Source organism: Athene cunicularia (genome assembly GCF_003259725.1).
Source record: "Athene cunicularia isolate RWA chromosome 2 unlocalized genomic scaffold, athCun1 chr2_part1, whole genome shotgun sequence".
In the NCBI taxonomy this organism is placed as follows: domain Eukaryota; kingdom Metazoa; phylum Chordata; class Aves; order Strigiformes; family Strigidae; genus Athene; species Athene cunicularia.
In genome coordinates, this window is record NW_020799095.1 from 106,792,551 (window position 1) to 106,814,613 (window position 22,063).

General features: G+C 37.3%; 1 protein-coding gene across 1 annotated transcript in view; it reads left to right on the forward strand.

The window, feature by feature from the left end:
- The window catches only part of LOC113476767 (desmoglein-1-like), a 21,337-nt gene extending 9,809 nt beyond the window's left edge, over nucleotides 1–11,528 (forward strand). The window contains exons 7-16 of the mRNA XM_026842676.1: nucleotides 179–313; nucleotides 861–1,046; nucleotides 1,229–1,488; nucleotides 2,413–2,555; nucleotides 2,704–2,922; nucleotides 4,096–4,662; nucleotides 6,510–6,658; nucleotides 7,148–7,208; nucleotides 8,821–9,029; nucleotides 10,503–11,528. Coding sequence (XP_026698477.1) covers nucleotides 179–313; nucleotides 861–1,046; nucleotides 1,229–1,488; nucleotides 2,413–2,555; nucleotides 2,704–2,922; nucleotides 4,096–4,662; nucleotides 6,510–6,658; nucleotides 7,148–7,208; nucleotides 8,821–9,029; nucleotides 10,503–11,474 — 2,901 coding nt within the window. The 3' untranslated portion in view covers nucleotides 11,475–11,528. The remainder of the gene's footprint in view (nucleotides 1–178; nucleotides 314–860; nucleotides 1,047–1,228; nucleotides 1,489–2,412; nucleotides 2,556–2,703; nucleotides 2,923–4,095; nucleotides 4,663–6,509; nucleotides 6,659–7,147; nucleotides 7,209–8,820; nucleotides 9,030–10,502) is intronic.
- The last annotated feature ends 10,535 nt before the right edge of the window (nucleotides 11,529–22,063 follow it).

The window sequence follows — 22,063 nt, forward strand, 5'->3', positions numbered from 1 at the left end:
GGGGGGGGGGGAGAAAGGTTGTGGGTTTTACAAAAATTAAGGGACAAAGGCATTTCTTCTCTAAGTTACATTAAAATGTCTAAGGCAAATTCCAGCATTGGGAAATGGGAGAGTATTTATAACATTTAAGATGTACAGGTGGTCCTTCTAACATGATTTTTTTCTCTTTCTGTGACAGCAACATAGTAGCTACACTCTTGTTGTGAAGGCATCGGACCGGGATGGAGCTGCAGATGGAATATCATCTCTTTGTAGTTGTAACATTAAAGTTATCGATGTCAATGACAACTTCCCAACTCTTGCTCAAAGCTCTGTAAGTTTTTAATACCAGAAGCAACATCACCATTTAAAAACCCTGTTCAAAAATCCATTTGATAACAGAGCCCTTACTAACCCATAGAACATTTTCACATTTGAACTCTACACTGGATTAACAGGATTGTTTTCTTGAAGTGTGCATAAAATCCAATCCATCACTTGTGCACCAACGCTGATAAAATACACGTGGATTATTTTTTTATTCAGAGAAGTCAGTCCTGACACTTACTTCTCTGTATTCAGAGAAATCCAGTCATTCAGGTGTCCCTAGCCATGCAATATGACCAGATTAACCCAATCTTTGTATGATCTTTTCTTATAGAAAGCACAAATCCTTTTCCTCTAATCTGCCTCTGCAAACACTTAAGGTGACACAGCTCTTTAGATTTGCAACCAGAATCACAATTTATACAGAACACATGATTTTTAATAAATTGGCATGGACTATGGGCAGGACATTCTTCAAAAGACTGCAGTCAGTGGTTTTATCCTCACATTACATACTTTAGTGTTTGCTAATAGGTATTTATCTGTCATTCCAGTTTTCAGCAAGTATTTCAGAAAATTCACTCAGTTCAGAACTGCTACGAATACAAGCTCTGGATGCTGACGAAGAGTTTACAGACAATTGGTTAGCAGAATTTTTCTTTATATCCGGTAATGAAGATAACTCTTTTGAAATTGTTACAGATCGAGCTACAAATCAAGGAATCCTTAGAGTAATTAAGGTATGGATAAATATTGTGATTCAACTGTTGAAATAATCATCCTAAAATAGTTTTAATTAATTGCTAACAAAACTAAATGAGCAGTAAAACCACCATCACTCAACCATTTAAAATAGAAAATATTTAAATATAATTAAAGGAATTTTCATCTATTATCAAGTTTTCTGTGGTTTATATTTTAGGAACTGAATTATGAACATCTCCAAACTCACTCAATGGTTATTGGTGTCAGGAACGTAGCTGCCTTCCACCACTCTGTTGCGCGTGACTTCCAAATGCAGGGATCACCCCTTGTAGTAGAAGTAATGAATGTGTATGAACCACCACGATTTCATCCATCTACAGCTGTGTTTTCTATACAACAAAACACAAGAGTGAATGATGTTGTGGGAACATACACAGCCATTGATGAAGACACTGGAGCTATAGCATCAAATGTTGTGTAAGCTCTGCTCTGTTTAACTGCCTGAATAGAATAATGCTTTTTATTGAGATTTCAATGGGATGAGGAATAGATTTTTTAAAGGGTGGTAAAAAAAAAAAAACAAACTTTTAAAATGTTAATAGATTAGCAACAGAATAATAGCAATAGAATAGTATTTACTTTAGTCCATTTTTATACTATGATTGCTTTCGTTTTCTGACCTATTTTCCTTATCCTTGTGCACAAGACAAAGAAAATATTTTTTTAACAGGCTGTAACTTAAATAAATCACAACAGGGTTTTTTTTTATAACCCAGCCTAAGAATATTGTTTCTTGACATGTTTGCTACAAGTAAGGAATTGGTTAGCATCTCTAAAAAAGCAAGCACAAAACCCCAATAATAGGCAATATTATACAATCAGAAGAGGTCACCACCAACTCGTTCTATAGTTAAAAAAAAACCCTAGAATTACTTGACATTAATTTCTCCTGAAATTGGTAATTAATGGGATGATAATTTGCTTTTTAATGTATGTAGAAATAGATAAATACAATTTACAAAAGTTTGAAAAGTTTTCATAAAACAGAGAAATATGCTAGCAAATACAACTGTAGAATGTTATAGGAAGACTTGTGGATTTAACTACTGATATCAACAAGGGTTCTAGTAAAGGTTTACAGGGTCCAGAAAGATTTTACTTTTAGTCTGTGATAGCACTTTCAAAATATAAGGGACTTCTATGCATTTACTTTATTCCTAATTATTTTTCTGGTCTACTTCTGTTAAAGTCTACAGGAATTTTGCCTGAGCAGGGTGAAATGCACTAGGACACAGCACAGTCTAAAGAAAAATATTCCAAACTAACAAATATTTGCAAAATGACTATGTTATACATATATTCATAACATAATACTGAGTATTTTTACTTCATCAAATACAGATATAGTATAGGACGTGATCCAGGTGCCTGGTTCAGAATCAATCAAAACACTGGTCAAATCACACTGAACAAAGTCATTGACTGGGAATCAGCCTACGTAGTTAATGGGCAATACAAAGCAGAGGTTCTGGCTATCACCAGAGGTAAGAAAAGAGATTAAGTTTTCCCAGACAAAACCCTGTTTCTTTCAGATTTCTCTCAATGTTTTTTCTTTTTCTAGTTTTTCCACCTGTACTGCATTATTTATAGTATCAATATTCCCTCCTGACCACAAAATTCTTCTTTTTACAGGGGCTCCTCGACATACCGCTACTGGCACTATTGTGCTTTCAATGCAAGGCATCAGTGACAATTGCCCAACTATTAACACTGAATTAAGGAAAGTATGTATGCATTCCCCATCAGTGATTATCACAGCAAAGCCTATGGATGGTGATGCATACGGTTTCCCCTTTACATACAGCATACATGGTGAACCTCAAACTACATGGATTATCAGATCAATAAATGGTAAATTAACCTACATTTCATAACAGAATAAATCATAGTCATAAACTCTTATCTAAAATAACAGATTAGGATAACCTTTTAAGAACAAACAAAACAGTTATTAGAATATATTCTAATCTCATTTAAATGTGATTTTATGCTCATATGAATACAATAAGTTGCTCTGGATATATATATAAAAAATCATTAGAACTATAATCAGAATCATTACATGTGTTTATCTTGTTATCACCTTTTAAAGAAAACTAAAAATATAACAATAAAAATAGAGCAGCAAAACTAATTTACTTGAGTGTACCTATGATAAGCACCTCTATTGGTCTAAATCTAATGAGGTATTCAAAAGGAGCAATTTGATACCTTTTCATTTCTATATTATCTAAAAATTTCTAAGCATATGAAAAGCCTCCCTAATTTATTTGAGTATAAAGCAATTAGTTCGCAGAGCTTTACTTTTAAGAGAGGCATATGAAAATGGCAAATAAAGATCACAGCTTTTGCAATTTATTGTACAAATTGTACTTATCTCTATTCCTAAAAAAAAAAAACAAAAAAAAACCACCAACATTTTAGTCAGTGCCAAGTGGAGCTTTTCCACTTTCCTCCAATAGGACATAACAAACACTAATGAATTAATCAAATCACATTATTAAATGACAGAATTACATAACTTACTGTATGCACCGAAGACTATATTAGATGGTAAATATCACAATTACTCTTGTGTCTCCTATTTGTCCTAAACAGATGCAATTGTGTAACTTTAAATATTTTAAAACTACTGAAAAAACTTTTGAACACATGTAAATTCCTTGTGAGAGGAAAAAAAAAACCAATAAAACTTGCAATTTTTATGTTCACCATTGTGCAAATAAAAATCAGGAAAAGCAGCAGTAGATATAAAAAAGTGCATTTGCCCCTTTTATATTTCTCATGTTAAAAAGTGATGACTAGACTGATCTGGCTCAGGTTTTTCAAAAGAAAAAATTATCATAGACGAACATCACAAGTTTCAGCTTTGAATAATTACTGTAGACACATAAGTAACTGAAGATCTTAGAATGGGGACACTAGTCCTCATTCTGTTTTATGAATATTACTGACAAATTCTAGATTTGTACAGTATTTATAGTCAATACCTTAATATAATTATTTTTTTTTCTTTTCCCAAAGCTTCCTCTGCAGAACTAATGACTCAGAACATTGACTTTTACCTTTATAGGGTCTATATCAGTGTAAGAGATAACCTAGGCAGACGCTGCTCTAAACCATATATAATTCCTGTTCAAGCTTGTCAGTGTGATAGTCGTAATTATTGCACCAGTGGGGCCACGAGAATAGTTATCATTGGTGGTGGTGGCAGTGCTGGTGGCGGTGGCAGTGCTGGTGCTGGTGGTGGTGGTGGTGCTGGTGGTGGTGGTGGTGCTGGTGGTGGTGGTGGTGCCACTGGTGGCGGTGGTGCCACTGGTGGTGGTGGTGTTGGAGGAGGCCAGCAAGGTGGAATAGGACCAGAACAAGAAGGTGGTGGTACTGGTGAGGTTAGACCTGGGGGAGAAACTGGCGACCAAACAGACTGGCAGGACGGTTACACTGATGGATACGGCGAAAGTGATGGATATACTGCAGTCACTGATGATAGTTATAGTGGAAGTGGAAATTATGGCAGAAGTTTCCCATCTTCTACCACGCTTAGTGGTGCTGCCATTGGCCTGATGTTTCTCGGTGGATTAATATTTGTTTGTAAGTATAAAATTAAGAGGGCAACGTTATTAATTTTCTTAAAAGTGCGGTTTTTTAATTCCTCAAAAATAAGGTGACTTCTCTGGTTGGTTGTTAACCTGTTGGGTCCCATGGGCCGTTTGACAGAGAAAAAATGTCTTTTAAGAATTTCTATGTAGTTAATATTCTACATATTTGTTTCATTCACAAATAACTTTTTCCTCCCTAAGACAGGGCTTTTTCCTAAGTTGTTATCTAGTTCTCAGACCATCAGACAGGGTAAAAATGTTTAGTAGAAGATTCAGAAGATTTTGAGCAAGAGCTGTCCCTGTCACTTGCAATTTACACTTTGCAATTCATATTTCCATTACATTATTAAAAGAAATGGACAAGCTGGGTATGAAAAGATGTAAAGAACAAGCTTCCTTTGAACTCAAAGCCAGATTTCAGTAGTAGAACAATACATACAATCATCTTAAATTTTGAACCTTTTGGTTATTGCTGCCAAACATTACATCTATTTAAAACAAGTGGCATTTGTGATAACAGGATTGAAACAAATCATTCATTCACATGTCCTAAAATTTTTGAAGAAATATGAGTTTCAGGGATACAGATGACTCAAGTTAGACTTTATGTAAGCAATTACCATCACAATCAGGAAGCTATCATAGCCTGAGCATCGAACAATCAATATCTAAAATTTCCCAGTGCAGAAATACTGACTAAAAAAACAGAGGAGACGGATTTTTCCCCTGATTTTTTGAGGAGGGGGGGTTGGTTTGGGTTTTGATCTTTGATTAGTAGAAATCAACAAACACAAAATTTTGAAGTACAAACAAAAGGCTGGTTTGTCTGTACTTCTCAGGTGGTTAATGTTACAGGACAGACTGTCTTTCTGCCTTTGGAAATCTCCTGTTTTGGTAGTCTGGAATAAGTACATCCTTAGTTGTGCAGTGTGAGGTAGCACTTTGTACACTTTATACCACTTTCCCTTTTTCTCTTCAGTTCACTTAGATGTTAAACTGAGAGTTTTAGATGCTCTGCTTAGACTGCTGTAGACAACTGTTTCTCTCTCCGCTCCCTCTGCAGTGGTACAAGATTACTAATTTAGCCATTTGGGTTAAGGACCTAAAGACAGCCAGAATTAATATTGTAGTGCTTGTCTAAAATGAGAAATGTTTTCAATGTTGGCATTTAAGCATTCAGCAATTTCCAACACAGTTCCTTAAACATCTAAGCATAATACAACACACTGGGAAACTTGACTCATCCTATGGTATAATTTGTTAAAACTGGGGTTTGGGGTTTGCCTCTATTGTTTTTTTCAAATCAAGCATTATGTATATGTGATGTGAAAAATGTAACTGGAGCCTTAGCCAAAGATCACTTAGCCAGATGGATATCTCTCCACTTACTCTCATATGTCTCTTATTACAAATGTGTATTTCTTTTCAATTACAATATCTGAATAGACAAGTGCATGTATCAATAATTAATATCACTGAATGCTATACATAGCAAGACTGGTTCTGTTTGTTTAGTTTTCATGTGCAACTTACACTTATTCAGTTGAGATAGATCAAAGTCTGTTCCCAGGTGTATAGGCATAAATTTGGAGTAACAGCCCTACTCCACCCCCACATTGCTCTGCTATAAATAAAGGTACAAATTATTCTGAATTTCCAAATACATACATTTCCAAAATCAGCTAATAATTCTAAAATCCAGACTTGCAGGCTGCTTGGTTTGAAACATTTTAAAAAACATTTTCAGAAGTTCTTGAGCACCTGCCCTCTGGGAAAAGCAGCTATTCCTGTGAGGAAGAAATGTCCTAAATCCCTGTTTCCTGTTTCTTTCCTGTTAAGTGATTCCAATTTTGATGTCAATGAGTGACTGTTGTGGCTGTGGACCTGGCGCTGCAGGTGGAGTTGGAACTGGATTTGAACCTGTACCTGAGTGCACAGAAGGGGCAATTCATCCCTGGGGAATAGAAGGTGCACAGCCTGAAGACAGGGTCAGTACATCCCATGTTTCTAAAACCCGCAGTAATTCATATTTACAGAAAAGGTTGCATTTGACTAGAAGTATGAAAGTGATTGTAGCACTGTGTCATCTTCTAAAAGCCTGGAGCTGTCAATAATTCCCAGGCAGATATGAAAGGTGATTCTTAATTAACATTTGCAAATGGAGTTTGTGTGGTTTGTGTTCAGTTGGCTTGGCCAACAATTTGGTGTTACTATTCCCTCAGCCTGAAACACAGTAACTAGCAAGCTTTTTCAGTGCAAAGTAGGAAAAGATAACATAAACCATCTTTACTGATCACCTTTTACCTTGACAATGAACTAAACTTGGATAGAGTCTTTCGGGTTTGGGGGTTTTTTGGTAATTAATAGCTATCATTAAGAGCTTAGACTGCTAACTCCTTTATGTGATTCACAAAGTCTTCATCTTTATATGGAAATTTCAAAATCATAACTCATGGAGTCAAAATGATGTTTTCCAGGATGTCTCACACATTCTTGCCCCAACAACAGCTGCAGGAGGTGATTTTGGTGAACCCTCTGGTAAGCAGATCCTAAAATTTTCTATGTGCACTGTCATAAATCTTTCAGAACTTCATGTCTTCTGATTCAAAGAGCACTTCAGTTTCTCAGCTACAACCCAACCTTTCCAATCCTCCATCTACAGATAGCCAAAATGATACCAGTAGGACTTTCAGTTGGAATAAAGGATCTGAGGTTTAAGCCTTTGAGGAGATTAATTTCTGCAAACTACGTTTACTTTGAAATATCTGCTAAGGCTATCAAATCTCAGACAATTTTTCAACATTCCAGCTAGTGAATGGAGAGTCTTTTCAAGACACCAATTTTAGCAGAAATCAATCTTGAGGACAGAATAAAGAAGCCTTCTTTCATAACTCAGTGGTGAAAGGTTCAGTTCTTGCCAGTTTCCAGGCTCTGCTTCCCGCAAGGGAGAATAGGACCTGTCAAGTAGCCAGTTAAATACTGTCCATTTTTACACTAGCCTAGACAGAAAGCTGGTAGAAAGCACAATAAATTTATGCTTCTGAGATAAGGTTCCCCCAGGAATTTGATGGCCATGAAGAATAAGTCAAGCTCTGCAGTGCCACTTTCTCCTCTTCCCCATTCCTTACTCCATAACAGGAAGGAAAGATGCTGGCACAGATCCATTTTCACTAGCTTCTGACAGGAAGTGTCACTCTGCAAGACAACTTCTCTGATGACTGTTGATTATTCAAAATGTTCTCGTCCTTAAGGTAAAATCAAAAGGGAACATTTTGGGGCATAAACATGAATTAAGAGTCTTGCTGCCATGACAATTAAAAAGTTTAAGACTCACATATGTGATTTATTTTAGATCCAGTTTTCAGTATTATTATGGTGAAAGCCCCTGGTTGAAATTCTATAAACTAAGACTAAAGACATTAAATGAAATAAACAATATCATTTAGCCTATGCTTCTTAATGTAATCATAGTCGACTACTGTATGCAATTGGTTTATTATATTACATGCTGATATGTAAGACCACCCATTCCTTATTATCGTATATGAAAAAATCTGGAAAAGATAAAATCCTGTAGGTATGACTTTATAATTTATTGTAAAGGTCTTTTTCATTCTGTTTTATGAAAACTGGTCATTATTATGATCAGTTGTTGCTCTCCCAAATCACCCTTAACAATCTAACAGCTAGAAAATGTGAAAAGAGTTACAAAGCTATTTCCTTTAGGAAAGAGTTTAAAACAAAACGATTTTAACCCCAAAAGTGATCATAAATATACATTTATGCATTTTCATACTTATCCATAAGAATTATCTGATTTTCTAATGCAAATCCCATGACAGCTATATGTACACCAGACAGGAATCTCTCCAGCCAATTACACAAGTGAACCACTAATTTTCTAAAGCACATATGCACATGCAGCCTAGCCTCAGGAATAAAATCAATATCTTAGTTGTCTGCACTTAATTTTTATTGCAGTCTCAATGTTTGGCACATGTGCATGGATCTGTGACTGAAATTAGTCTGAATTACCTTTAGAAACTCTACAGTAGTGTCATTCATTGTACTATTTGTAAAAACAACTGGCAAATTCTGTATAAATTTTCACAGAGCACGGGAACAGTAACTTTTCTTATTCTGTTTTCAGACATATATACAAACACATATGGAGGAGGAGGAGTAGTAGCTTCTGGTGTTGAAGAAACTACAGGGGTTGGCTATGGCACTGGTACTGGTTACGGAACAGCTGGAGGAATTTCTGGAACAGGGGAAGCAAAAGGATCAATTGGAGGAACAATAAAAGAGTATCGAGAAGGAGGGGTGAACATGGCCTTCCTAGATAACTACTTCTCTGAGGTAAATACCTGATCTTCTTTGCATTACATCTGTGAGCCTACTGTTAGATTCTCCTCCCCAAATTACATGGCAGAAATACAAAATAATTCCATTCAGCTTGAAACTTCCATGATAGAAGACTGGTGTGATAGCAAAGCTGACTGTAAAAGTAGGAAAATCTAAGACACTAGTAGAACTGCTTTTGAGCTGCTGGTATAGTAGATTTGATTGCTCAATAGCCTTTTTGTAAAACCGAACACACAGCAGTTATGGGTACCAAGCAAATAAATTACCTCAGCTTTATAAGTGACCACCAAATTTATATATTTGCCACCTTTTCAGTGTGTAAATAGATAGTAGCTTTGCAAAATTGTTCACACATACTTCTTGTACATCTTGTTTAATTAAGTGACTTTAACCCTTAAAGAACTGTGAACACCAGTTCATTTTCCTTAATTTTATTGACATTTCTGTTCCCCAAAAGACTTGTGACCTGCAAGTCACAAAACATAAATACGCAGTTTTATAATTGCAACATATTAATTAGCCTTTACATATGAGTTTAAAAAATGCTATGGAGTTTACCATGGATTAATGGGATATATTTTCATAATTAGCAAGAAGTGTGAGGCACAAATACTATAATTGCATATGTTACCAAAATATCAATTAATATGTAAGGACTGCTGTATTTCAAAATCTAAACAATATTCAGTGAAGGAGAGGACAGTGCAGTCCTGAAGTCCTGAGCATGGACTTCTCCCAGACCAGGATCTCCTTGTCTAGGCTGGCAGCACTATGTATTAACTGTCTGCCAGCCATAGGCCCCCACAAATTACTCCTCCTACTGACCATCTCAACCTCCAAACCCTCTGCCTCTCCTGCCTGGGCATCCCAGTCTGTCCTTCCCTGCTTCCTCCATTACCTTGCATTCACTTTAAATTCTCCTCTTTCCTGCCCGATCCCTCTGCACTGACCACTCCACCATCTCCAAGACCATCGCAAATCAGTGATCTCCATCCTGCTCAAATGGACTTCCCTTTGGGCTCACCAAGCCTTGCTGTGGCCAACACTCTGTCCCATCCTCTCTGTCCTGGCCTCTCCATTGTTCCCCTCACCACCTTGCTTCACTCCTCTTCCTACCAGTTTTTCTGGATGTTGTTGCCCAAAGTGTACATTCCTTTCCCCGTCCCTTTCACTCTCTCCCTTCACCCCACAGTCAGACCCACTGATGGCAGATCAAATTTGAGCTGCTAAGTGGTTGCAGAAACAAGAATAAAATATCAGTAGGATTTTAATAAAACTTATTTCAAGGTCACAAAAATGTTGATGATATAATTTGTTCAGTTGATGTCCTGTTTTTCAAGTCATCTAGGCCTTACTGTGCTTAGGGACCCCTTACTACAGTTTGAGTCTTCACAGTTGAAAACCTCATGAAAAGTCACTCGGTTTTACTTTTGTCTTCTGATTATTTTTTTTTTCTGCAAACTACAGAAAGCATTTGTGTATGCAGATGAAGATGAAGGTCGGCCAGCAAATGACTGCCTATTAATATATGATCATGAAGGAGTCGGTACTCCTGTTGGTTCTGTGGGTTGCTGCAGCTTTATTGGAGAAGATACAGATGAAACGTATTTGGATACATTAGGACCAAAATTTAAGACCCTAGCAGAGATCTGTCTGGGCAAAGAGATTGAACCTTTCCCTGATGTCAACCCACCCTGGCCATGCGTCAATGTCAACTTTCCCAACCCTGAAAGTGATCTAAACCTCCCGCCACCTGGAACTACCATCATTGTCAACGGATGTGCACCTATGCCTCCCCCAGTTGGCACTACAACGGTTGTTACTGAAAACACCTACACATCTGGGTCAACCATACAGCCCCCGAGGCCAATGCCGGATCCTTTGCTCCATGGCAACATGACAGTGACTGAAACCTACACCTCCGGCTCCCCTTCTCTTTGTGTTGACCCTCTGCGTGCATCCAATGTTGTTGTAACAGAAAGGGTTGTCGGTCCTGCATCTGCCTCTGATTTGCGTGGTATGCTAGATATCCCTGATCTCACAGACGGGTCCAACGTTATCGTCACGGAAAGAGTAATCGCGCCTAACTCCCGACTCCCAACCTCTCTGAGCATTCCTGATTTGGTAGATGGGTCAAATGTGGTTGTGACAGAAAGGGTGTTCAGGCCTGCCTCTGGCATGCCAGGCAGCTTAATAAATATTCCCTCAGAGTTGTCGAATGCCCACAACGTGGTGGTCACTGAGAGGGTAGTGTCAGGGTCTGGGATGAGCAGCCTGGGGGGGACAAGCCTAGGAGGGGCCAATCTGGGGGGCCTGAGCAGTACAGGTCAGATGCTCAGCGCTGACTGTCACCTTGGCCAGGCAATGGGTACGGTATCCCCTGGGACCTCCCGGAGAAGAGTTACGAAGTACAGCACTGTCCAGTACTCCAGTCAGTAAAGGCCTCTGTCGGCACCCCTTCCTGTCGAAATCACCATTTGCACCAACACTCGTTAGCTGCCACCCACCAAGAATACTGTTATTATTTATAACTAGGAAATAGCGCTAAAGTTTCAAGAACTCCTACTTGTGTGAGGATCTCTGAAGGGTGCCCCATTGCAAAGCCAAATGCAGGCTTTTTGCCAGCGAAGGGAAAGTTGAAGTTAGCTTTAAATTTATTTCTTTCTCTCCACTGAGTACTACAAGTGTACAGACACCAATGTTTCTGAAGAAAGATCTGCTTACCAAGCAGAGCAGTGAGAGGGGATCCTTTTGTGCATACAGTATCAGCATGAATTAATATGTCATATAAAACTGTTAAAATACTGTATTGCTGAGTGATCTCCCACAATAAGTAGATTTGGGTTAATAGTCCCTCATTGACAAGACAGGAAAAGAATGTAATTAATAATTAGTCAACTCAAGACTAAATAAGCACTTTCAAATGCATTACTTTATTTTGCATGTAATTCAAGAAGCGCTACAAAACAGCACTTTCAATCATTTCTCCCATCACCAACAACAGTTATAAATAATAATCACATAAACACAATACATTTTCATTGCTTTCTGAAGTTCTCAGTAAAACACTCTGCCACAGCCTGCCATGCTGTTACTCTTATGGTGAGGAGCGTAACCAGTAATTTGCCGCAGCAAAATAAAGTCTTAGAAGCTTTGTGATGTGGGGAGGCAATAGCAAGTACTGTATCACTGACACTGATAGCTGAAGTCCTTCATGAAAAGAAAAAAACACCTGGGAGCAGTATAAATTTGCTAATAAGCAATGTGGAGAATTGTTATTTCATATGTCAATGTATTTTGCATTGATATTTTGAAAGTTTATTTGAATGTGTTAATTGAAAAAGTCTTTATGATTCTATAATCTTAATTAAATCTGGCTTTATTTTCCCACAAAAAACAGCTCTACTGGATTCTGTTATTCTAATAATACCTTAACATGGCTCAGAATATGATCTGAAGGAGCAAAATACTGAAATATAGTATCTATCTCATTTTACTTCTGTATAATATGTATAGTAATCATAGTATAGGCAACATCGCTTCAGTGTAAATACAACAGTGTTACACAGAGGGACTAGCGTTTTTTTGCTAGACCTCCAAATCAGTAGTTTTCCCTCAAATTTTGCTTCTTCATCATTGATGGATAGGTTAGTGAAAAGTTTAAAAGTTGTCTGTGAACCTCCCACTCTATAAGATAGAAAATAAACTTTCAGTTGTGTATCCAAATTAACTTAGCAGAACTGGAAGACAAGTTTCTGAGTCTGATATCAGGAAAAGGCTTTTTATAAGATGTTTTCAGAAATGTGACTAGATCTGCTGTCAAAGACAACCTGCAGTGCCCTCTGAGTCAATGCCACTGCCATTAACACCAGTAATCCGCAGGAGTCATGACCAAATTTAAGGCTACCTTGAGAAAAGGTCCCTTCCATGGCTTCAGGTGCTTTTCTGAAGCAACTGAGTGTATTAGATGCTCTCCCCATAATATGTGAAGTTGTGCAATTTTTACTTCATCCTAGAGCCTTGATTATCTTAAGTATCACTAAAATTGCATTGATATCGGTGGGATTAGTCTCTGCTATATGTTAGGTACCAAATGTAATTATGGTTTCTAGAACCATTCTTTAAAAAAGGAGGAAAATAGCTACAAATATATAAAGCTGTATCCTTCTATACCTGGAGAATTTGTGCTGAAATTCACTAAAATGCTGACAATCTCCCTTTCATTTTGCTAACCACCTATTAACCTAAAAAAAAGCAAATATTTAAAATATGTATGGCCCTCTGAAAGTCTATGCAATATAGCCAAAGCTCACTAGAGGTATTTTTTAGTGTAAAAACAGTGAAGTCTTGTGTAAATATTTCCATAATCACCTTATGCAAATCAGAAATATTTTTCCTAATTGTGCTTCAAAGTAATAAAATTAGTCTTTGAGAGCACATGCTGAATTCTTTGTGGCCCTCAAACAGGAATGCTGTGAGAAGTACGAGTGTCTGAACTAACTGTGGTCTCTTGGATGTCTAGAAATAGAAAGGGGAAGAATTCATAGAAAAAAAAAATGTTGTTTCAAAGGATAGATTTTGGTTATGTAGTGGCTGTCTACTTCTAGTGCTATCTTTTACCAACTTATTAAAGATCAATATCTTATTATTTAATACAGTTTCTTGAAAGATTTCTCTTATTTTCCAATCTTGGTTTCTCTCATCAAACATCAATCACATTATCCCTCAGTGCATTTCTGAATATTAATTTCTATTGCTGCGTAATTTTTACGGACTTCCTTTAAAATGTTTTCTCAGTGACATGTGGATATTTTTAGGTTACTACAAATTGTGGAGAGAAATGTATCTGAAGATGTGAACAAATATTTGGTTCATTAAAAATTATGTGCAAATTCTTTTTCTAGCTTTATTATTTAAAAATAGCATATAGTTTAATCCTGACATCAGTTTTGTTTCTTTTCATCCAGTTGTAATTTAGAAGCCTGCTTGCTGTCTACTTTTAATAGTATTATTTGGCAATGAAGAATGAATGGTTTTCAGGAAAGAAGGACAACTTTGAGCAGCGATATCGATCCTGCTCTAAACCTTCAAACAAAAAACTCTTATTAAAGTCTATGGCTTTCTTTTTTTTACTTGGGTTTTGTGGAGCAGGATCCTACAGTTTTACACAGGCTCACTGAGATCTTGGTACCATGAAAAGTATACGGCCATGAAGAACAAAGAACCACAAGCTGAGGGTCTCATTAGATTATCTTGGGAACACTGTCTGAAATCGAACTGCAGGTTTTAATACTTTTTATTTTTTCCTGATTTTGTGGTCATAAGTAACATATTTAAACTGCTGTGAGCAGCACCTATTATATGCAATATGAAAAGACCACACAATTTAAGCAAAACTAAAAAGTCTACTGTTTTGCTTGAATTAACATAAATGCATAATTCAGATGCTCCTCACTACTGAGTAACCAAATCCATCATTTTAATTCTATTTAAAATATAATTAATATTACAGTGTTACTGTGTTTTCATAAATACAAATATTAGATTTGTTTGTAGCAATTTCTGAATGGCACAAAAAAACCCAATAAATAATAATGTGGAATAATTTAAGTAGAGTGGCGCAGGATTTTTTTTCCCATTTATCGGGGGAAATGTTGTTTCCTTAAAACTGCTGCTTTGTGCAAGAAAATTCTAGTTTCAATTTTATTTCAGAAAAAAAGGAAAATGTAAAGAAAATAAGTTGATTTAGAAAGTCAAGGCATCCCAGAGTGAAACTATTTTATGTGTCAAATTAGCTAAGATACTTTGATTTAGGTTGTCGAGCAGAAACTTGTGTCAGGTCTCACAAGAACTACAGTAGTTTCCTCGAGCCATCATTCTCTGCATTGTTCTCTCTCTTTAGATGGCCTTTTCTGTGATAACCTTCTGTCCTGCAACTCTGAAACAATGCTTCAGAGGAGCTATAGACTAATGCTGGAGTACAAGCCACAGAGAAGAACAAGAACAAAGGGCACCTGAATCACAGTATCTGGGCAGAACAGGCATTGCAGGTACATTCAGTGCATACAGGTCAAGAGAAACTGAACCAAGCAAAAGCACTTTGGTTCTAAAAGTAAAAACTGAACATTTTGACTTTTCTGAATCAAATTTCTTTCTAATGTTCCAGGCCAGTATTCCAATAATTTTTTTAAAATTTTTTTTTTTGCACAGAGATTTTTCAGAAAGGTTTATCTGAACTCAGTAAAATAATTGCTTTTAAAAAGAGAATCATGTATTTACTTCTAAGTCTAACGTTTCATTTTATTTTGCCTTAACATTTTGACATGTTTTTTTCTCAGTATTTTACACAGAATGATTTTTGGCACTCACACATACTTTAGATAATGATTTAAATATCTTTTCAGGAAGTTAAGTTAGAAAAAAACATTGTCCATCTTCCAATTTATAGCAATGACACTGCTATCAGTCTGATGATGATACTAATTACAGTGCAACAAAGATAATTTATCATTTACCTTTTATGTATTTAGAACCCGCTTACATGGAAATAAAGCCAAATTCTGTCAAACAAAATAATTTGTTATGCTCAAGTGACTTTAGTTGAATTCTACGGGAGTGCATGTTAAAGTCAAAAATGGGCAACAGACCAAGTTATTTCGTATTCGAAGTGCACTGAAATTTTACAAAAATGAGAACAAGGACAAAATTACAATTGGTGACAGTTTTGGATGCACATTTGTATAATGAAAAATCTGTCATATTTTCTTGTTGCAACTAGTAGCTAAACAGTATCTTGTAATTCAGGATACAGCACGATAAGGTATGAAATGGAAGAGTCATGAAAAGTCAATCCAGGAAACAAAAGCTGCTTAACTGACAACCATCAGATATCCTGACCTTTGAAATTCATCACAAACTGTTGAGTCTACCTGCAAATTTAGTTAGCTAGCTGATTAGGTCATTTATTTTTCCTATTTTTTAGGAAAGCTCTAAAAAATAAAATATATGTATTACTTACAGGCTTTTTTCCATCTCATTCATTCAAGATTAGATTCAAGCCAGAAAAAATCTAGCTAAAATAAATAGTAAGTTTTTACCTTCAGGCTTGGATATTATGGTTATCCACTACCAAAGATGTGGGTGAGGCTCTGTCCATGTGCCAGTCAACACAGGCTCAGGCTGTCAGGGAGGTGAATCATCTTGTGATACTGGACTGGGACTCAAGAGACAAAGATCTCCCCAGGACTCCTTATAGGAACATGTAAGTCATTGTATTTTTTTGAATTTTCAATAAATTGTCTTTGAAAAGGGAAATGGCAACTTAATCTCTTCCCCTTGGCATTATGATTATAAACTCATAGATGCTCAGGTGTTAAGATGCTTTGGTAATACATATAAATACGCTGCCAGCAATGAGCCTCTAGCATGCATAAAAGGACACTTCTTGAGTCTCTGACGCTTAATGTCAATTAAAATGAATAGCATGTAAATGTAAATGTAAATTCCACTCTAGAGCAATTATTTTTATATAAATTCGTAACAGTAACAGTTATGGGAGTTGCAAAATTTATTAATGCATGCAAGAAAGTAATGCTTTTCTTGTTTTTTTTTTTTTCTCTGTAAGTCTGACTTTTACCTCCTTGATTTCCTTAGTTAATATATCACCAAATAAAAATGACCATGCTAGGCTGTAAGTGCACCATCAACAGGCTTAGACAGGGACTAGAGAAATTCATGTGCATCAGGTCTATAAATAAAAACTAAACAGCCTCATCTGGGGGAGTACTAGGGGATGAACTACAAACAACAGCCAGGCTTGCACACGCTTTCTAAATGGCATCTCCCGTTCCCATTGCCAGAGACAGAATGAAAAGCAATACACTCTTTTTTTTTTCTAAGTCTTATTAAGTTACATTCCGCTGTCATGCGGGGACTGTTTTCAATTTTATAATGCTCAAGTTCAGAGTCTAATCCAAAAATTCAGCAGGAGTATTGCCAGTGATTGCAAATAGCTTTCTTCATGACCTTCCAAAAGTTGCCTAGTCTCAGTTCTAGGAGATTGTCTAGATTTGCACTTTTTATAAAGGAATCACCTGAAAGCATCTGAACTTGTCAAGTCTTAATGGGAAGCTGTCATTCGTTAACTGATGTTTACCAATGCGGTTTGCACTTTCTCATGTTCATAGCTGTGTAAACATTAGGAAAAAAAATAATGCAGCCCTTGGGCCATTTGGGTTTTTTTGCCTTTTGCCATCAAAATCAGAATATATTTTGATCCAACAAACTATCAGCGGTCTCAGGGTAATGGGATACACATACTCTAACCATCCCACATAAAAATGTGCATGTCCACAGACTGCTTTGACAGAAGCCTCCCCAGAACCAGTTCTTCTTTTGTTCTGTCACCATTTCTGATTCACAGGGTACCTATGTAATTGCTTTTATCAATATAAAATTTATTTATACTTCAAAAGAAAATATTATTAGGGTGTGTGAAAACTATTTGGCACCATCCTTAACATTTCATTTCTCTAAGATAAGCCTATGTAGTATGACTGCATTTGTAATAGCTGCTTAAGACCACTCAGAACTAAAAATGACAGGTCCAAGTGTGACAGACTTGCTGCACTTTACAGTACTTCCTATGTGTGCATTTCAGTGTAATATATCACAAGCTGTGCCATACCACACACCGTAACATTTTGCTGACAAAACAGTCAGCAAAATTTCATCTCAAAAGTTCCACTGGCTTCATTATACACACCATTAATTAAGAGCTTGTAGAACAAAGTTAGCATATATAATGCAATATCTGAATACAATATGCCCTGATTTCCCTCATACTGAGGTACCAGAAAATGTTAACTATGTGAAGAGCAGACCTTTCTCCCCCACAAATCAAACAGTTGATGATTTTTTAAACTTTACATTCAATTGAACTCTCTGTTGAAATCAACTGTGACTGGTTTGACTCACTTGATATTTTAAGCTCCTGAATCTATGCCTGGTACTTCCTCATTTATCCTTAAAATAATTTCCTTGATTAAATTTAGTTAAGATTATGTGCACTTGTGACAGGCCTCTGACACTAATTTCTGATGACAGGCATAAGTCTTCTTCACAGTGTTGCTTCTTTCCTCTTTTGTCATCAGTACATACTTTTAAAGAGGGTTGGCCACATGAAACCCCTATCATATGAAGTCTATATCTGGGAAGTGCTTTAGACCTCAGCACCATCCATGCAAGTCATTACAAGAAAAATCAAGTACACACAAAGTTACAGATTCAGTTTCTACATCCCAGATCAGAAATGAACAGCACCTGACTACATCAGCAGCCCCTCCCAGTTTACCAGGAGACACTGAATAGGAATGTCCAGTGGTTTAAAGTACGGGACCTTGCAGTCCCATCTAACTTGTTCATGATTTGTTGAGTCAAATTGCCTTCTGTTAATGAAAATGGGCACAGAAGTTTTGCCAGAGAGTCACACTAACCTGAAAAAAAAGTCTTACAGACAACTTGCGAGCAGCCTTAGTTGCTACGCAGAGGAAAACAACAAAAGAGTTGCCCTGCCACTCCTTGTTTCGTACACATAAAAGACAGTATTTCATGCTGTCAGACAGTAACAAAACGTCAGTGTTCAGGGCAAGGATTTGGTCTGGCTTTTTTACAGCTCCGCCAATCCTACAGCTCGCGGCTCAGCAGACTTACTCACTTCTACAGCTGCGGCTAGCACCTGGAAAGTTAAACAACCTGGCCACACCAGAAAAGGAAAACTGGGCAGGCAGGAAACAAGAGAGTGGATATAGGGGAAAGAACTGAAAAGAGAAAGATAAGGAGAAAGCAGCTAAGTGAGAGAGGAGGTAAAGCAAAAGAATGGCGGAGGATTATTCCTGGTGATTATAAGGGACTAAACTGCTTGAAGTTTTTTAAGGAGAATGACAGAAGCATGAAGAATCAAAAAAAAAACAACCCAGTTAACACACACGGGAAAAACAATGGCTCCATTCTGAGAGTACCAACTGTTTACTTAAAGTATCAAACCCTGTTGCTAATATACTTATCTCCTCAGTCTGTTAATTTTTTTCCCCCCAAGGGCTCTCTGTTCTTCCCAGCACTTTAAAGCTGGTAACCATATCTAATGTATGTACTCTGGTCCAAAGAGCTAGCTGTCCAGGGGTTTAGGAGCCCTCTCTGTGATGTGCACATTTTTTCACAGAATATGCATTATCGATTAAATATTCTGAGTAACTAAATGTGATTTTGATATATTCATGCACAGCCTCAATACACTGCTTTCTACTGGGATCTTTCCCCCAAAAAACAAGTGGCAGCTGGGCCCACGGTGCAGTAAAAAATTCTTAAACAATGAAGAAAAGATGAATGACATAATTTCAAACAATGTGAAATATTTGCATAATAGCTTCATATGAATCATAAACGAATTTCAACATTTCACTACTAAGAATGTACACTGGATTTTCCACCTTAACACCATTTGCTAGATACTGCACTTGTCTCATTTGATTGAATCGCGTCTTAGGAAACTGTACTTTTCCAGGAAAAAAAAAAAATCCCACACCACAGCTGCAGTAGTTACCTTTGCTTTTGTAAGAAGCAGAGGTGGACTCTGCTGGTCTGCTCTAAAGCATGTCCTTGTCCTCCACCCTAGGGAAGCCAGCACTTCTGCCTGGCACTGCTGTAAAGCATTACTCAGCATGAGAAGGGAGTGGCGGGCAGAGCTGGCGGCGAGGCAAGGTAAGGTTTCAGGGTGGGGGGGGTCACCAAGGGCCAGCCTCTGTCCCTTATGTCGAGGCCACTCAGTGTGATCCTAACTCGCTAGAATACTTGTGCAGACAGCTGTTATCCCTGAAAGCAAACACTCTCCATCCCAAGAAAAGTTAGGTTGTTTTATTTGCTTTAAAAGCTTATCAAGAGAATTTAGAGAGATGTTAGTACTTTGAGAAAAGAGCATGCCTCACATGTTGGAAAGCCCCTTTCCTCACTAAGCACTGAAGAAGTCACTTTTATGGTTGGAAAAGCAAAGACGAACTTCCTCTTTGTTCTGCCGCGTTGGTGAACTCTGAACTGCTGCCGTCTCCAGTGGGAAAACAAAGATCTGAAGCTCTATGGATCCTCCCGTGCAAACTGTTTGTAGGGGCAGGACTGCGGCTTGGATGTGGGAGGAGGAGCGTTTAGCAGCTGCCAGGTTAAACTGGAGGAAAGGCAAAAAGAAATTCAACTTCAGTGGTCAGTGACACAGCTACTAGCTGTGTTAGAAATATTGATACTGTCTGACATTTACTTCATAACATCAGGCAAATTATTTCTGTAATATATGAATAATTTTTTCATACAAGAGAACTGAGGAACCTTCACATTTAAATTATCCCTGCTTTGATAGATTAAACAAGTAAAAAAAAAGCCCCAAACTTTTTTATAATGACAGAGGGTCTTGTAGGATGTGCAGGACATGTAGCTGACCCATGTTACAAGCAGTATAAGAACAGATGTCTAAGTTCTGGCAAAATAATTTGCAGAACAGCTTGTCTCTCTGTGGCAACTGAGCTCTGTGAAGAAGAGATGATTCTAGTCATTCCTCCCATAAACACGTAGGTAACTTCAAAGGGAAATCAGCACTAAGGATTTTGCAAATGAAATCAAATTAGCTTTTTACTCTACCATATCAGCATTTTAAAAAATGGCAAATAGGTGTCAATATATATATATTTACTAACACGTCATTAACCGTCCATTGGATAGGCAACCAATAACATTTTCAGAATTCCAGGGAACTAACTTCCAGACTAAGAGGAAGGTCGCAAATCATGGTTCTTCTCTTGCAGCCTTTTGATGTAAAGAAATACTTTTAAGTTATGCTTAACTAGCAGGTTAGGAAATATAATATGCAGCTAGAATCATAATCTACTTCTAAATCACCAAATTAAAAGTAGTGTAAAAGGAAGCCTCTCTGAGACATGCTCTGTCTCATTTATCTCAAACAGGAATTACTAAAAGCTAATTTACACCACTTTTCTTTTACTAACAGTAGCTGCACTAACTACACTGGCGGTTAAACCTGTACCAAGCGACATCCCTGCCCCTGAAACCCTTAAGAAGATCCTCAGAGGATCTCAGGGTGTATTCTTGTGCAAATGTACACATTTCTGTTCGGTTACAAAGTGCAGTGACTCAGTGACAGAACCAGGAAAGACCACGAAATCCTTAATACACTGCATTTCGTGTATAGTGGTTTGTTTCTGCCTTTTCTTTTAAATTAAGAAAATAATGTGAGGGTATCAGCAAACAGTAAATTGTGGTATTCCAAGTAAGTAAACCAAACAGACATACCTAACTTCAGAATAAATTGTGAGGCAAAACTATTTCCCTTGTGACCCCCATGTAAATTATAATTGTTGCAACTGATGTCACACGTAATTTGAAATGACTTATCATACACTTTTACAACAGCATAAGGGAACATAATGTAATTGGAAAGATTCCCTTAAGGCTGGTTCCCTCACCGAGCCGTAATAGTATCACACGTGAGATTGTAACCAGCCGCTTCAGGAATTATGTACGATAATGGAGTGTGATCTTAGAAAGATTAATTAGGTAAGTGCCTCAAAGAAAAGAGGATGTACGGGAAGTATATTTAATTGTTTCGCCATCATGAAGAATCAGTTATGTCTTCGTAAGCATCAATTAAACAGGTGTATCCAGGAAAAGATCTCTGCCAGATAAGAATAGGAAGGATATGTCTCGGAGCGTATTAAAAAGAAGATTACAGGGGAGGTTATGCTAAAAGAACTCACAATTTTATTTTCTCAGGAGACTGTATTCCCTATTCCCCCCCGCCCTCAATTACTCGTTAAGTTATCGCTTTGTTGTCACAGTTGCTTTGCGTGCTTCCTACACGCTCCAGCTCGCTTTTCTTGGCGGAAGGGAGAGGGGAAATAAAAAACAAACTTTGAAATGGCGACCACGGCCTTCAGCAGCCTCCGCGGGCTCCCGCGGCCGGAGCGCGG